General features: G+C 39.8%; 2 protein-coding genes across 6 annotated transcripts; both read right to left on the reverse strand.

The window, feature by feature from the left end:
• Positions 1-9166: 9166 nt before the first annotated feature.
• LOC112287939 (26S proteasome non-ATPase regulatory subunit 6 homolog) lies at positions 9167-10839 on the reverse strand. The gene has a single exon (XM_024531593.3). The coding sequence runs from the start codon at positions 10593-10595 to the stop codon at positions 9435-9437; it is 1161 nt and encodes a 386-aa protein (XP_024387361.1). The 5' UTR covers positions 10596-10839; the 3' UTR covers positions 9167-9434.
• Positions 10840-12231: 1392 nt separating this feature from the next.
• On the reverse strand, positions 12232-17191 carry LOC112287426 (uncharacterized). Of its 5 annotated transcripts, none has more exons than XM_090253549.1 (11): positions 16839-17191; positions 16181-16415; positions 15693-15853; positions 15110-15189; positions 14879-14941; positions 14668-14760; positions 14182-14343; positions 13757-13881; positions 13612-13674; positions 13058-13212; positions 12232-12847 (listed from the first exon to the last, which is right to left on the reverse strand). In XM_090253549.1, the coding sequence occupies exons 1-11, from the start codon at positions 16954-16956 to the stop codon at positions 12525-12527; spliced, it is 1578 nt and encodes a 525-aa protein (XP_090109675.1). In that variant the 5' UTR covers positions 16957-17191; the 3' UTR covers positions 12232-12524. The 5 variants fall into 5 exon arrangements, with proteins under 5 accessions (XP_090109675.1, XP_024386150.1, XP_024386149.1 ...); XM_024530382.3 differs by having other exon boundaries at positions 12232-12859; positions 16839-17106; XM_024530381.3 differs by lacking the exon at positions 15110-15189 and adding an exon at positions 15254-15399 and having other exon boundaries at positions 16839-17106.

Raw genomic sequence — 17191 nt, forward strand, 5'->3', positions numbered from 1 at the left:
TCCCCTTTTGTTCGTTTGTTTGAGATGCTGGCTATGGAAGGCAGCAGGTAGCAGGTAGTAGGTCGCAGCAAAGGAAGAGACCCCACCCGCAACGCGGCACCACGGACGATCCCGCTTTAACGTGCATACCCGATCGGACGACTCCCAGCATCACACGCCCATCACCCTACCCTTTCCATCGCCCGTTTGAGTGGATGTGGACGATAACTGTTCGTTTGTTGCCGCTTCTCGCGTTGGTTTTCTTCCTGACTTAGCTAGGGCAGCGACACCCCACCACACCATAATAACTTCATCACCGCAGCGACCGATAAAAACAAAAAACAGAGCTTGTGCGCCGCACCAAACTTGCTGAAATGATTCTTGGAGCTTGATCTCACGGCATTTCCTCGAAAAAGCGATGCCAATAATATTATTGTTGTTATTAATTCGAATATAGACTCTTCAGGGTAATAACAGTAACGGCGATTGCGTAAAGGATTTAATTTTTGCATTAAATTTTCAGATATGGCCAAACCCACCACGAAAAAGAATAATTATTGCCAACTCCATTCTTCAAAGTTCTCACAGAGTTTGCACCAAACTTAGCATTTGCGTTGTTTCGTGATTTCTACTGCTGCGCATAAATATATGGGCATTATCTCTTTCTTCAATTATAAACTTTACTTTTATGTGTTTAAAAATAGAATTTGATAAGACTTGCAAAAAATTGCGTTCACACTTTTTCAACATATAATGATACTAACGATTCATTGAAATCTGAATTCTTTTGAACACAGTACTGCATAGATCCAAAATGCGTACAATTAATAAGAGGTAAAGATAACAACAACAACAACAACAATAATAATAAGAATAATAAGAATAATAATAATACATTATGCTCTTCTGCTCGTAGGGTAGGGAACGAAGAGCCCAACCCATATGCCATTGCGGAATACTATGATATTCGTGGGGGGTTATCGTGTGGGTCACCGTGGCAAGGCGAAAGAGCTTGCTTGGTAAAAGCATGGAGCAGCAGCAGCACGGCACATCGTTGCCTTGTTGCTTTTTTACTGCAATAGCCACCCCCCTCCTCCTGCCCCCGTGGCTACTGGCTGATGCCCGTGCCTCTGCCACTTCTTCGGCTTCTTATTCTTCTTCTTCTGGAAAGAGGCAGTTGCAGGGAGATCATAAGCCCCTCTCTCCGTGTCACCAACCTTGATGACAGACAGAGCGAATCTACAAAAGTAGTGCCACTCCCCTTTCATTTCCCTTCCCCTTTGTGCCCTGCCGGGCCAGCTTCAAATTCCATGAGAGAGAAATGTGAACAAACCCCTCCCTGGCATCCTCCTCCCTCCTTCCCTCTCTCCGATGCCGGGCCTTTCCTCCATAGAACGGCACACCTTTCCCTTTTTCTCCTTTGATGCTGCTGCTGCTGGGCTTGGCCCCACTGACAGACAGACATTCCTTCCTTCCATCCCCATTGTATGAGTCCCCGGTTAGGGGAGAGGGGATCCTTTTCACACCGCCGACTTTGTCTCCAGCTGGCAGACTGGGTCCATCCCACCATTGGAACTACGTTCCCTGCTGCATGGGAACTTTGCTTCGTTCCCTTGGACATGTTCACAGCATACTAGTATCATTTGTATTCTCTCTTTCTCTCCTCTTGATATTTCCAACGCTCTCGTGCAATTATATTAAATTATTGTAACAATAGGGACAGGGGGATAGAATTCGAATACATGTTTGGATGGTTTGCGATGCACAAGTGTCCATTTCCCATTCATTCAGTGATGCTGGAACTTATGTTTAAACAGCATGTAAAGTTAAAATCCAACAAATGAATAACCATTTGCAGGTATGACCATCAAGTTCATGTTTGCATTTGCATTCTTTTACATCAGACTCAAGTGGATGTGTCTATTTCTATACTTTAAATTAAATGTTGAATACCCTTGTAACAATAAATACATGCAGCTTTCATTAAAATATTTTACGAAATGTTTTATAAAATATTTTTCACTATGATTAGTTACTGGATTATTTTATCAAGGGTATAAATAAATAATGAAAAAATCTTAACTTAGAATGAAAATAAATAAAAAATAAATGAGTGATTTTTTTGAGGACACATGTTGTATGTTACATAAAATCAAACCATAAGTAGATGTCACATGTCAGTTACTGAAAAAAATCCAGTTTTCTTTACATATTATTTGACTAAAAACATCCAAACTTTTCCTTTTATTTTACTGTTAGTTTGTATATCATATTTGGTACTAAAGTTTTGATTTGGAGTTTGCAAATATGTTTTTAAATAGACTGGCAACTGTTGTTGTCTAGTTTTATTTATTTATTCATATTAATAAAAGTGTTAAGTTTTAATACAAATGATAAAATGGTAATATTAATTTTATTTGATAACTTTCTTAATGCTCATGGTTCATCATAATTCTATATTTACTTCATCTAAAAAGAATTGATGAGTTATTATTATCATTATTTATACCATTATCATTTAGCAAATATAAATGTTTTAAAAAATGGACAAGTTTCTTTGAAATTGCATCCAATTATCAACTAACTCACACTAAAAGGGATATTTAGATAAATAAAAGATCGAGATGAAATAATGATGAAAAAGAAACATCCACTCCAGCCAACAAAAGTTTCACTATATTTGTAATTAACAACTAAAAACAATCAGTGAGTGTGTGTGATTCTAAACATGTACATATACATATACATGTTTGATTTTTATAGTATACTACTAAAAATACAACGTTTTATGTTTAATTTTCAAACATAAAACAATGCTTAAAATTTGAGTGTAAACTATATAGATATCAAACAGTAAAAGTTGCAAAACTTAACCTTCATTGCAGTGGAGTCCTTCTGTAAAGGAAGCCGTGCACCGTAAACCAACTACAATCGAGAGAGAGCTCCAGATGGATGGATGTATTTGTGGATGGATGAACCCATGGATGAAGAGGGAGAGGGCGGGTATTGAAGACTGAGCTAAGCCTATGAACTACTACTTCTACTAGAGTAGAGTAGACGCTGGGAATTAGAAAACCATTACTTTGACCAAACCCGAGAAGTGATGGATTGGGTGTGTATTGGGGGGGGGGAGTGGGGGACCCACTCCCCCAGTCGCTGCCAAATCCAAATCCAATTCTATGAAGACTGGTCCTCTCCTCCCTAGAATAGATGGAGGGGATGGATGGAGCTGGCTGGAATGGATGGATGGGATCAGGCGGGCACCACCATGTACTTGGAAGCCGGATTCCGTGCGGATGAAGGATGTGATGTTCTGCTCTCCAGGAAGAGGGGGGTTGGGGGGAGAGTGAGAGCAGCCAAGGTGGGGAGGGGAGGGGAGTGGGGTGGGGGGTGTAAGAAGGCTCCAGGGCAAAAGGGAGGGGGGGGGGGGTTTGCTTGCAAATGGTTCCCTACTGCACTGCACAGCACAGCAGGAGGATAATGGAGTCCGAGCTGCTGCTACAGGGACAGACAGGGTGCAGCAGGCATGTGCACTACTTCTTCTTCTTCTTCTTCTTCATCTTCTACTTCTCCTACTACAAGTGGTAGCAGTTTGGAGTAGGTTGGCAGGTTGGGGGACGAGCGCAGGGGGCTGCCACGGGAAGAGAGGGAGGGAGGGAGGTAGGAAGGGAAGGGTGCCAGGTCAGCAAGAACCTCCGTTGAGGGGAGGGGGATCCTCATGGGGGTGGGCGATCTCCTCCTGATACGGGGGGTGTTTTGCAAGCCACTGCCTGGCCTCCCCTGCTCTGCTCTGCCCTGCCCCTGTCCTGCAGCTTCTTGTACCCTAATGTGAGTACAGAGTCAGTGTTTGGAGGCGAGGCGCAGTTTTTCATCCTCGTGGATGATGTGAATGAAGTGGATGAGAAATGAGTGCTTCGTTGAGTAGCCCTTTTCTTCCCATTTGCTCTTGTCGAATGTTATACATATATCTAATATATTTCTTATATAAAACATCTTAGGGGATAAACTAATTGGATAAATTAGAGGAGATAAAAAACCATCTCTAATTGGCTACATATCTCAATGTTTTCATCAAAAGTGAAGTAATAACTCAACTTTTGATTAATTAGAGATCAAAATCTGTTTGCTATTGCTGTAGATTGCAAAGAGTAGCACTCCAAGATCACTAGGCACAGATCTTGGAAGCACCACAATGTATTTTTCAACCACATATTTTTCAACTACTTTCATACATATTTTCATACACAGATATACATAATTTTCAACTATTTTTATTCATTTCCTTTCAATTCAACAAAAAGAAGAAAGACAAAATAAATAAATAAATAAATCAAATGTAAAACTGTTTGGGGAAATTTACAAGTTATGTGTGCCTGCTTATGAGCACAGTGATGTACAATGCCAATGTACAATAATGTGTGAAGAAAAGTTCTGTTCATGTACACAATTGTTAAAAAAAATTTATTTTGCATTTTAAATTTTTTAACAACACCTGTGCATCAGAATTGCCTAACTATGTTATGTCATATTATTTTTTAATACAAAAATAGATTTTTCTTTTTTTAATACAAAATTTCTTAGGCCCATCTTCATGAAGAATGTTGCTTAAAATGCACAGTACCTAAAACTTACAACTATGTGATCACTTACACATCTCTTGTGCCTACAAAAAATGACCAGCATGCTGTTTTGTGTCATTGCAAGCTACCCACTCACTAGTATTGAAAGGGCATTAACTCTGCCAACTAAACTCATTAGTTGGGAGATTAGCTGAGAACTGGACCATGTTTTAGGTTCTGATAAACTGCAAAAGCTAATTTAAGAACTGATGTACAAAATCAATCAATGTTCATTCAAGTTTAAAAAAGGACTGACTAATTCATTCTTAGAGATTTAGATCCATTATTTTTGCAAATACACTTTTCTCAAAAGATCTACAATGTCTGTATTTTCCATGGCACATGTTTCCACTTTTCTGTGTGTGTATATATATATATATATATAAATATAGAGGACTACAGGGATCAAACTGTAAAACTAGAATCTGGTTGTTGGGCACTGTGAATAAGTTGCTCTGTTTGATTAGCAAAGCAGGCTGGCAAGCATAATACTCTCAATCAATCCAAGTCCACAAGTAACCGAGTGTCAGTCAGGGGAAGAAGCATGGAGGCATGTGGGGTGCCTCCACTAGCATGTGCAAATCACATCTCATTTGCTTAAGCCAACAGATAAAGCCTGCCCACAAAAATTCCTTTGTAATGAATCCTTTGTTCCTGTGGCTGGCTGGCTGGCTGGCTAGCTTTTCAACTCCAGCAGACTGGAGTTGAAAGAACATGGCTTAAGACAAAGCAACTTCTCTGATACAGTAACCATGAAGATCCATATCTTTGAACAGAAGCCATGTAGAAAGAATAATAGAGGTTTTGATCAACACCACTCTGAGTAAGTAATACTGTAAAAATCACTCCAATGGGTACTTCACCATTCAGTGCAGATTACACAGGCCCCCAAATAATTGTTGTAGGAGTATGGTACAAGTATCTAGAAGGTGGGGTTTTAAGCATAAACATTCATACTATATATATATATATATATAATTGTTGTGTAATTTTCATTTTTCTATGTTTTTTGTAGGAGAGTGATGGATGAAAAAAACTTGAATAGTACAGATAAATCTACATTTTGACAGTGTTGCTTACACCTTTACCTTAAGGGTTTTTTGGGGGGTTCGTGAAATGCATAATATACTTCCACCAATGGAAGTACATTTTTGTGTTGATAGCAAGCTGGAAAGTTGGGGTCTTTTGCTGGGTACAGTAATCAAAGCCTTTCAAACTTATTATTTGCTCTTAAGGTAGGTAGGCCCTTGTTCTGTCTGTAACGGTCATCCATCACCCTTCCCCTACTGACCTCTTCACTTGAGTAGTGCTTCGAAGGTTAGTGAAAAACCTTCCTCCCTCCCTCCCCCCACAACATCATGATTATACCCCATGGAACCCAAGCCTTGAAGCTCACTCTCACAAGCCAAGCCAAGGTGGTCATAAAGCAGTGGCATTGATACAGCCTGGTGAAGCTTGATTTGGAGACACTTGTGTGGCCTGATCTGAGCAAGCAAGCAATCCTGGAGTGAGCCCACCTGTCAAAGCCAGCCACAGCCACTTGATTGATGGATGGATTGTATCTCCTCTTTGCTTGCCCCCAATCAAGAGATGGAGGATTCAAGCACGGGAAGCTTGATCTGGGCAGATCCCATATATTCCAGCACCTGGTGGTAGTAGTGGTGGTACAATAGCAAAGAAGAATCAGAGACAGAGAGAGAAGGCATGGTTCATGAGCATGCTGCAATCAGTAGAGGATACACATATATATATATATATATATAGAGAGAGAGAGAGAGAGAGAGAGAGATGAAACAAGCAAGCAATCAGGTGGGCAGTAAGTACCACAAGAAGATTTGTGAATCTGCTCATCCATGCTCTCTCTTGCCCTCTGTCCTGACTCCCACACCACTGAGTGTGAACCAAAAGGGCCAAGCCTCTCTCCACCATGGCATTCCATGGCAGGCAGAAGCAGAAGCAGGGGAGCAGCAGTCCAGACAGACAGGGCAGAGCAGAGAGAGGCACTGGCAGTGAGGCAGGGCCATTTTGCCTTGGATTCAGTGTCTGTTGAAGTGAGTGAGAATGGAAAAATGAAAGGGAGGTGGGGGTTGAGCCTTCCAGTAGCCCTGGCACAGCACAACCCCCAGGCCTTCTTTGCCTTCCTTGCCTTCCTTCCCTCCCTCCCTAACTTAAAAACTGTTCTGGAAAGCCTTGCATGCCTTTTGTTATTGCTGCTGCTGGCTCTTGCCCTGTGCATGACAAACAATTTGTGGAAGCAGATCACCATTCTCAGCCTTTTTGTACTTCAAGGCTGTGGATTGTGGCATAGCTTTGTACTTGGGTGAGCCATGGATCCAGCCTTGCATGCTTGAATGAGTGCACATGTGTGTGTGTTCAAACCTTCTCCTTTTTTGGAGGTTAATCTTTTTTTACAGGAATTCGGAGAGTTGATTGAATATATATATATATATATATATATAAGTGTGTGTGTCTTTGTGAAGGAATTTGTGGTTGTTCTGAGTTTGTGTTTGTCCATTTCCATAATCACTGCATAATATGCAAAACCTTGTGGATGATGTGATGATGTGAATGGTGTGAATGAAATAATAATGCAGATTCAAATGTTTTGATCACATGCAAGGTGTGTATGCTCTTCAAAGATGTTGATGTGAATTTTGTAAGAAGTATGTTTTTTTGGGGTTCAGGAATGATATGTACAACACAAAAGAAAACCATGTGCTTATGCAGTGAGTGGATAGGACAACTGAAGGAGAGTTTGTACAAGTCCCAATGCTGCAAAAAGCATGTTGTATTTGGAGATTTTAAAATTCATTGGCCAGACTTTCAAAACAAATCCATAATTAAATTCAGAAAAATGATTGACACAATGTGTCAGTTATTTAGAAACCAAATCCTCACATCCTTTTATTTATTTTTTAAATAAATAAACAGAGAAAAATTCCTAGACAGTTTCAACTTTTAAAAGAAAGAAAAAGAATGCATGTCAAAATCATCAAGAGAAGTCCATGCATGAACCTAACCACCACATCAGAAGAAAGAAAGTTATCACAATTATTTAAAAGTTAAACTACTGAAGCAATACCACCTACCTAGTATGTACATCAATAGTTATGGGTTGAAGTTTGATATTCCAGACATGATATATTTCCAACACATCTGAATATATCTAAAATTCACAAAAAACTAACATGATTCTTTGGCTTTTCACTTGGAATCTATGGAATCTTCTTGAGAAAACCAATTTCCATCATACTGGAACAAAATTAATGCTGTTTCACAATATATTGATAAACATTTACCAATAAGTATCATACCAGACACCATGGACACGTGTTCATGCCTAACAGATATCTGCAATATATCAGTTCATGCTATCACTTATAGAGGGTTCATTGCCTTACAATTGATCCTGATACAAGACATGATCATCCTATACCAGTCTCAGTTGATGTTCTAGGGTATCACCTAGCCTGACATTATGTGGTTTATTCCATTTGATATAATTTAATTCATCATGGTAGTGAAAGACTTAAAGCACCACATGGCAGTCTCTTTTTCATGAAAAGAAGTCTCAGCTATTTCCTGTCCTGTCTCATCTACGTACTCACTCAGACCATCACTACCAGCTTCGAAATATTTCAAACTGGAAAAATTTAAGTCACGTACATTCAACAAGACCACCAACAAATCTGTCAATTCAAAAGTTCTCGAGTTACAATTCACACTGAAAAATTATACGAGGAGTTTCAAAGTTAGAGGGGGAAAATTCAAGCTGCTCATGACAAATTTGAAAGCTGGGAAAGAAAGACCTACACTGATCTGTATGAACATCGTCCACAACAGCAGGAAATACATAACAGAATTTCCACAACAAAGCAGAAAAGCTAACTTCCTTGCATCTTCATTAACACAAACTTCTACAATAGTTCTGCAGGCTATCACCACTACGTTACCTCCATTCGCACTGCTTAAGTACAGGGTCAGGATTACCATACTCCAATCGCTCCAAGAAACAGTTTCGAGGCCTAATTGTTATTCTAATGGTAGTGAAAGACTAAAAGCACCACAATCTAGAAAAATTTCCGAAGGCTTTCAAGCTAATCAATCTCTCTCCTCTTCCCAGACTAGAATTCGACGCATCTATCCTGGCAGCGCCTAAGAAGTGAACGGAAGATTGATCCAAAAACAGAGTCCATGACATTGCTTTTGGAAGCAAGCAGATACTCTTGGGGCTAACGCGAGGTGGGTACAAACCCGACCAATCGTAAACATCTCCATACAATCACTGCTACTATCGGTAACAGAAGCCTAACATCTATCCATGATTTATGCGCACTTATGCAATGCAAGCCTCCTACAGCTTCAATACAGATTCTTTGCTTTAAATAGACAAAGCAACAACATCAGAGAATTTACCAATCTGTATATTTTATACATACACCAAGCAAGATAAAAGAGAAGAGTACCCAAAAAAGCGGCGAAACTTTGACAAATTATTCACAAATTTCTGGTGCATATGAATACGAAAAATTTCAAGCTTTCACGCACATCATTGGCTGGCTCACGTCTTACAAACTGAGATAAATAACACCGAACCCCATTCCACAATCCAAGCAGGGCTATGGGCATCCAAACCGGATACAACCAGCTCCAGTTTAATGCAATTTTGAATAACTGGACGATAACCATGGAATATGAATACCTACAATCTTGAGGAGAAGCATCAAAATTGAAGCATTGCGTAATGATGACTGAATGATTCCTACTAGCCTCTAGTCCCTCACCTATGCTTATCTCACGGAAGAAAGGTGGTTGCCTGTCATATCTTTCAATGATTTACAAGTCAATGACTCTGGACAACTTCTGTATGCGATTCAGCAAGAGATCTCCCTGCTTGATTGTAGACTGATACAGAGCGTTCTTCGCATCGGGTCGATTGGTTTCAAGGACGCCAGCCACTTTGTCAATCTTGCAGTTCAAACTCCCGGCAGCAATAAACCTTGATAGTTCCAAGTCCAGAAAATTCACGCTCACACCAAAAGCCTTCGCCATGGCCTCCATGGTGACGCTCTTGTAGGATTCAAGAAACTGTGTGTAAGCTACAGATCGAACTTCACGCATGTAGAACCTAAAATGCGGTAGCAAGTAGCGGTCAAGTCTGATTTGCTCAGTCAGTCCCGCAAATGCCACAAACATGGTCTGATAACGACATTCGTAGAGGGCATTCAGAAAGTCCGAAAGATGGTTAATCTTCCCTATGATAGAAAGTATCTCTGGAGCATCCACCACTTTCTGCCGCAATGCAACACGGTCTAGCGAGATGATGCTGGTCAGGACAGAGTAGAAGATGAAGATGTCATAAGAGAAAAGCTCGTAAGTAGTGAAGGTCGAAATTGAGTCTAAGAACAGAGTAGCTGCTTGCTTGAAGTTCCGTGTTGCCAAGCAATACAGCCCCTCGTAAACCTTCAATCTATTCTTCCGCTCCCAATCACCGCCATCAGCAAATAAACTCTTCGCCTTATCGATGTTGCGTGAAATTAGGTTAAAGTCAAGGTGAAAGAAACCAAGGCGAAGGGTATGAAACACGAGGTCCATCTTCTGCCCCACAGCCACCGTCTTCGCTTCCGTCACCTTCAACTGCTCCAACGAATTCTCCTTATCGCCAATGCGGATGTAGAAAAGCGCCTTCGCCAAGAGCGCCTCCCGCACCTCGCTCTCGCCGAGATTTTCTTCCGCATCCGCAATCTTATCATCGAGAGTCTTCAGCTCGTTGGCGTTGCTACTGTTAATCGAATCCAGCAGCGTCTGATCGAGCTCCCAGCCAAGCTCCTGAGAGCAAGACTGGTACAAACCCGCCATGTTGTCGGACTTGATGATCGTCATGACCTCATCCTTCAACGACGCCTTCTCAATGTCCTCAACATCCGACGAGCGCAGAAGAAATAGCTTGTGCGCCAGCACTAGCTTGGGATCCTGCGTTGCCACTCTCTCCTCCATCCCTAAATCCTGCTTCACCACCACCCTCCACCGACGCTTAGGGCTTACAACCGAAGAGCTATGAAACTACTTTCAGTGCAATTGACACTTCATAACTCCGCAAAAACAGATTGGAAACCAGCCAACAAACAGCGGCTCTACTGCTTTCCAAGTCTGATTACAAAGAGCTCTTTGTAATCCCACTCCAGCAAGCAAAGATTAACGAGCGAGCAATGCGATGCGCTGGGAGACGAGGCTCCGTAAAGCGGAGAGTACCTCCCCCTTGTTTTGCAGAGGAGGGCCCCCGTTTCTTCGTCGCCCAATTCGACGAAAACATTTCCTCGAGACGATAAGTGGACGAAAACGGAACGCTACGTTGAAAACTACATGAAGTCGTCCAAGGCTCATATCAAAGCGTAAAAGAGTCCACCTTAGGTTGCACTTGAGTTTTTTTTTTTTTTTTTTTTTTTTTTTTTTTGTATGTCTCTCAAACTTATATTTTTAAAAAAATTTAAAAATTTATTTAGGTTTTAGAAAATTATCATATTTTATTTTTTAAAAAAAATTTGAAAATTTGAAGGTGTGTTTGATATATACATTGGTCAAGTAAAATAAAATAAAATAAATAAAACGATGTATTTGAATAATGCGGTTTAGAGTATAGATCAATTTTTAAAACGGGCCTGATCTCTTTTTTTAAAAAGTAATCTGTACTATGTACTATGATTGAATCCTATGTACTTATCGTTTTATATTCTATTAGAAAAATAGTAATGGACATACTATTATTCACCCTACAAGGTTCAACTTGCAAAAGATTTTTTTTAAAAAAATAAAAAATAAAAAATATTATTATTATAGAAATTTATTTTTTTTCCATAAAAGTTTTAAAAATATTCTAACACGTGATGAAAAAAAATGTTCAAAATTGTTTTAACAAACAAATTGTAAAGATAAATTTTTTTTTACTTATTTGGGTCCTTGTATAATAAAAGAACTAAAAAACACTTTATTAATCTTCACTTAGATTAAAAAAAATATTATATTGCTTTGGTTGGTATGTAAGCCATTAGGTCACAAAATGTTCTTTTGAAACATAGAATATTAGAATATAATTAGAATATTTTTTCTATTTTAATTAATTTTTTTTATTAGTAGGAGTGCACCTTAAATCTTTGGTGTTAAAAGGTCCAAGTTACAATATCCTTTATGTGGATATCAAAAAATAATTTATATATATACATATAAATTATTTCAAATGAGCTAAAGGAGTGACAATTTTGACCAATGAGTATGCACCAAGTCAAAAAATAAAATCAAATAAAATAAATAAAATTAAATTGTAAAAAATTATATAAATAGGTAGCTTTGATATTTATAATCCATTTACATTGTTAGAATTACTTTAAAGCCCTAGATTAATATGCTGCAAACTTTTGTCAACACTTTTATATTGATTTTACACAATTAATATTGCATATATCTTTTGACCATAATCATACAACTCTAGCAAAATCAAGAACTCAGAACCATGATATCATTTTCCAATAAAATTAATTTGCGAAAGAATAAATTCCAACCTGATTTTAATGTCTCCATCAATTTTCTAACCTTTCTTCAATCCAACCACCAAATTTTTTAAACCTTTATCAAGTGGTTTATCTATAAATTCTAAAACTGTCAATGCTTAGATTGATTGATGTAGCAATTACAAAAATGACAAATCCTAACCTGAATCATAAACTGGAAAAGGTGTGTGAAGGAACCTTGAGACTGATCCATGCTATAAACTGAAAATATTGTAAAAACTCCTAGCTTATCAAAAAGGAAGCCAGAAATGAAACTGTATCGTCTGAGCAAAAATGAACAAAAAGCTACAGGTCACTGCATCACCACTCTTCCGTGGGGCTAGGAATGACTCCAGTATAATACTATGTACAAAAAAATTAATTAAGTGGGGCCTTGATACCTTCTTAAATAATCAGGATTCCTGCTCAAGAGAATTTTATCTTGGGGCAAATATGCTGTAGCCTCAACCTCGTGTTCTGGTCTCTCCTCCCTGTGTTCATTGGGAGCAATGGAAACACGGTCATTGCTGACAACATTCGTAGCCCACCACAGTTGGAAATCTTTGGATCTGACCAGTTCACCAACTGCCTCTTCAGTGATGTCCGTAGCTTTGTACTCGGTGCTGCTCAATGGGGTACGATCTGGGGTCTTGTGAAACGTGGATGGAAATTCTTTCCGACGAGGTGGAGATGGAGATGCCAGATCTGCTGCAGGTGCTGCATTCATCAGTGAAACAATCTTGACAAAAGAATACTAACAATTGTGATATAAAAACAGAATAAAATGTTCCGAACGCAAAACTACAGCACAAGAAGTAAAATCGTTCTCTACTGCATTATTCTAATCTTAAACGTTTGGCGATGAAAATTATGGACAATACTGTGTCATTCCAGATATAGTTACATGCGTATTACCTTTTAAGTGTCTTCTTGACAATGCATTGACTTGCTCCCACCTAGTCAGAGCCTCCTTACCAGGGAGATTCTGCAGAGAATTTGCCTGAGTTCTAGTGAATGGCTTCTTGATGGCACCTCGCGTCAAAGAGGGCCGGGAGGCGTTCCGAAGTGACCTATCCTCCAAACACAAGAAATTAGTTACAAAAACTTCCCAACACGTTAGAAATTTCAAACCGCTTCACCTCTTTCATCAGGAAGGAATTAGACCCAGATTCTTTTGTTAAATGAAGTCTGGTGCTTCACAACCAAAGAATCTACTAGATTGCTGAAGAATCTACTAGATTGCTGAAAAATCGCCCACATCTTAAAATTGTTCTGCTGAAGAAACCAAGGGTGTTTGGTTAACACTCCTGTAGCTTTTAGCTGGAACATCAGCGCAGTGGCCACCACCATGCCAGCATAGTCTAACAACAGTAGATATTGCTCATGAAAAAGCTCAACTAATGCTGAAGTTAATCACATGATATATGCACTTCAGCTGACATTGGTAAGAAATGGTGTAAGAAACTTACTTGAACCGGAATTCGTGTAGTATTTCTTCTATCCAGGCAAGAACTCCTCTTGAATTCCAGTACCTATGCAACGGCAGATTAGTCAATACTGAATCCTTCAATAATGAACCAAGGTATGAAGAAAGTGCAGAGACATCGTACTCACTCCATCCACTGATGTTTAATAGACTCCGAAACTTCGAAGTTCTGTAGGTCGAGCTTCCCCATAAGCCACACAACTGCTGATCCAAGTGCAAGTGCCAAAACCGAAAAGGTGACGTCATAGGAAGCCTGCCATATACAACAATATGTGTCAGCGAAATAAATCACGGACCACACGACATCGCACAAGATGACCATGGGCGTGCAATGGTGACAGCCAATGCCTAATATTAATATGAAACAATAAATTGATGTTTATTGGGGTATTTATTGGGGGGGGATGATGCATGAAACATGTATATCTGTGCAGTGGAATGATTTGTTCCACTTAATATCTACATGAAAAGATTATGATAATTACTACAGAAGGATATCATATTAGCTGGATTAATAACTGTACTCCTTTCAGTGAACTGAGTAAATTAATACCTGGAGAAGCATTGTACAACCGATTAGGCGAATTGCCCATTTCACAAAATTGGCTACACCAAAATCAACACTTCCATCCTCTGCAAGGACAAACTTCCGTACTCCCCAAAACCCAAGCCAGGCACCAATCAGGAGAACACCAAGCCCTAAGAACACCGCCACCTGCCCGCCAGAAAAAACACAAAGCATAAATCAGATAAATCATAACGCAGAAAACAACATGAAGTTTGATGATGAAATCGGCAGCAAATAGCTATTCATAAACAGAAATCCAGGTTTCTCCTACTATTAGTCGTTATCGAACTTCCCATGTTATATTTCAATACAACTAACCGAAATGAATTGCGTGTGATGGAATATCCAGAAATCCATACAGGATGGGGGACAGCACATTTCCAAATGTCAGCACCTGGGCAAAGAGATCTATACGACGGAGAAAAACTTGAGACGCGTTTCAGACACGTAATAAGAGGTTGTAGGACTTACAGGGTTGAACATATCATCACCAAGTCCAAGATCCTTCAGAAAAGTACTAACGAGTCCACCAAAATAATGTACGACTGCAGAACCCAACCCTAGCTGAGAAATGCAAGCAACAGATTCTTTAGTCCATTGTTCCAAAAGATCATTGTACTATACCACATGTAATAATGTAAAAAATATAGCTAAAACAACAGATTAATGTACAGAAGAATACCAAAGTACTATAAACTAGAAGCCAGAGTGAGCTTTTTCGTCCAGTTGGTAGCAGCTTCATCCCCTGAAAAAACCACACATTAAATCTCATGTTAACTAGCAATCGTTCCAAAACAGAGATAAATACACAACAAGATCTGAACAACAAATACGTCAAAGTAAGCCACTGAGTATCAGATAAGCACGGAAAAATTCAAAATCCAATTAACATTCATTATTATCATCAACTCGCCTTGGCAGAATCATCAAAAAATTTGCAAAACTCGCCAATCTGCTGAAGCTTAAAAAACCAGTTCACCTCAAGGTAGGGTCCTATATTACACAATACGGGAGAGTCAATAAGTAAGAAAGGGCACACCGGTTTTCAGCACTGTACCTGATACAACAGTATGATTATCACTAAGAACACCCCCAAGGTCATGGCACTACTGTAGTAAAACGGCACCCAATCACTCACTACGGGAGCTATAAACAGGAACAGCATCCCCAAAAGAAGAAAAGCAATTCGGAAACCCTGGCTCTCTGCACACATAAAATGACAGTTAGTCGTAACGAAATGCTAAAGCACCACTCTCCGATCAACTTCCTGAAAATTAAGCGAAATCCACCAGACTGGCCTTGGAAATCTATCGTAGGAAATAAAATATTAGATAGTACTGATGGCGACGAATAATTCCAATGACACTAATACACAGTTTAAAAGATACTTATTCTTGAAAAATACTTGGTCATAAAGAGAGACAAGACGCGGCTACAAAATCGAGCATAAATAGTCAAGAATACAGGGGCATGAGGGAAATATCAATCAACTGCACCTTCTTCAGCGGATATACTGATAGCAACGTCCGAAAATGATTCACTCGTTCGAATATCAACATAGTTGGTCAGAAAAGGAGACGTAGGCCCAGACCAAAATCCATTCTCAAGAGATCGCCAACTCTTCTGGGAGCACTGCGCCACTTCCATTGAACCATTCCTGTAAAAAATGGATCATATGTATATTTTGCAGCTGTAGCAAGAGTTACTGGTCGCACGCTGTGAGACTGAACAAAAACAGCAGCGAGAAAAAGAATCACAGTGGTAAAGCACAATCTCTCCTGCGATATTACGTAAACCTCACCAGAAGAATGCCGCATTGAATGAGTATGATGTCCTTGATAAAGATGTAATCCGTTTTGGATACAAGAGCAATCATACCGTCACACGCTGACGCAAGAGTCTAAAATTATAGAGTTTTTTCCACCAAATCATAATTCCATAACTATTAGGCTAAACTTTAGCGTAGAACAAGCATTTTACTCACCGATGCAAGCAGACCTCGACCTTGGGAACGGCAGGCCAGTACAAAGAATCAGTTGCATATTGCACCTTGACTCGAGTAATGACGGAAATTTTTTTAACATTTGAAAACCGAGGAATGCCTTGAATTCGAACTCGCATGCACGCCACAAGACCCCCTGGTTTCACTCCTGGTGATGTTTCCACAAAAACGCCGTCGACCAAGGGACGTAGCGTGAGAGACTGACCCACCGAGACATCTGCCATACAACACACCAACAATTGTAATTAACAGCCTATTTTTGTCCTCCTGAAAACCATGTGAGTCCTACCATGAAGACCAATTAACCGATCCATTCAAAGACGAAAATCCCAAACTACATTCCAAATTAAGCTTCCCGTGAGCCCCACCATCGCCCCTAAACCCTTTTCGCCACTACAAAATTCAAAAAACCCAGGCAAGATTCAAGATCGGCTACAAAGAACTATGCTCTGATCAGTACGCTCAAATCCATAAAAACCTTCCCACCAAATTCAAGCCCCAGCAAAAATCAAAATTCTCTCGAACACGAATTCTGACAACCGCTCTCGCTCTCTCTCTCAACACAAACCAAGATCTCCAAACCACAGTGACAATTCGATAAAATGAAACAGAATCTCTCAACTTCCTCTCGCCAATGTACCTTGAAAAGGGTTGATACTGGGTGTGTCAATTGCACTGGCGACAACAATTCCTTCAAAAGACTTTAACAAGAACAACAGCAGCAGCCAGGTCCACACGAAGCTATAAGCGATCCTCATGATCTCCAGCGCTTCTAAGCACAACCTCTTCGCGCATCCATCAACTCCTCACTTTAATCTCACTCCTGCATCACCTCCTCCTGCATCATCTCCAAGTTCAACCTCTCGCAGTGCAACTCATTCTCCTGCACCGAGAGTTTGAACTGACCGAATATGCTATCAAAACCGACGTCTCGCGCCACCGCGGGGTTATTTATGGAGAGAAGAATTGAGTGCGAGTGCAAATAAACAGCAG

Source organism: Physcomitrium patens, chromosome 10 (genome assembly GCF_059467195.1).
Source record: "Physcomitrium patens ecotype Gransden chromosome 10, ASM5946719v1, whole genome shotgun sequence".
Classification (NCBI taxonomy): domain Eukaryota; kingdom Viridiplantae; phylum Streptophyta; class Bryopsida; order Funariales; family Funariaceae; genus Physcomitrium; species Physcomitrium patens.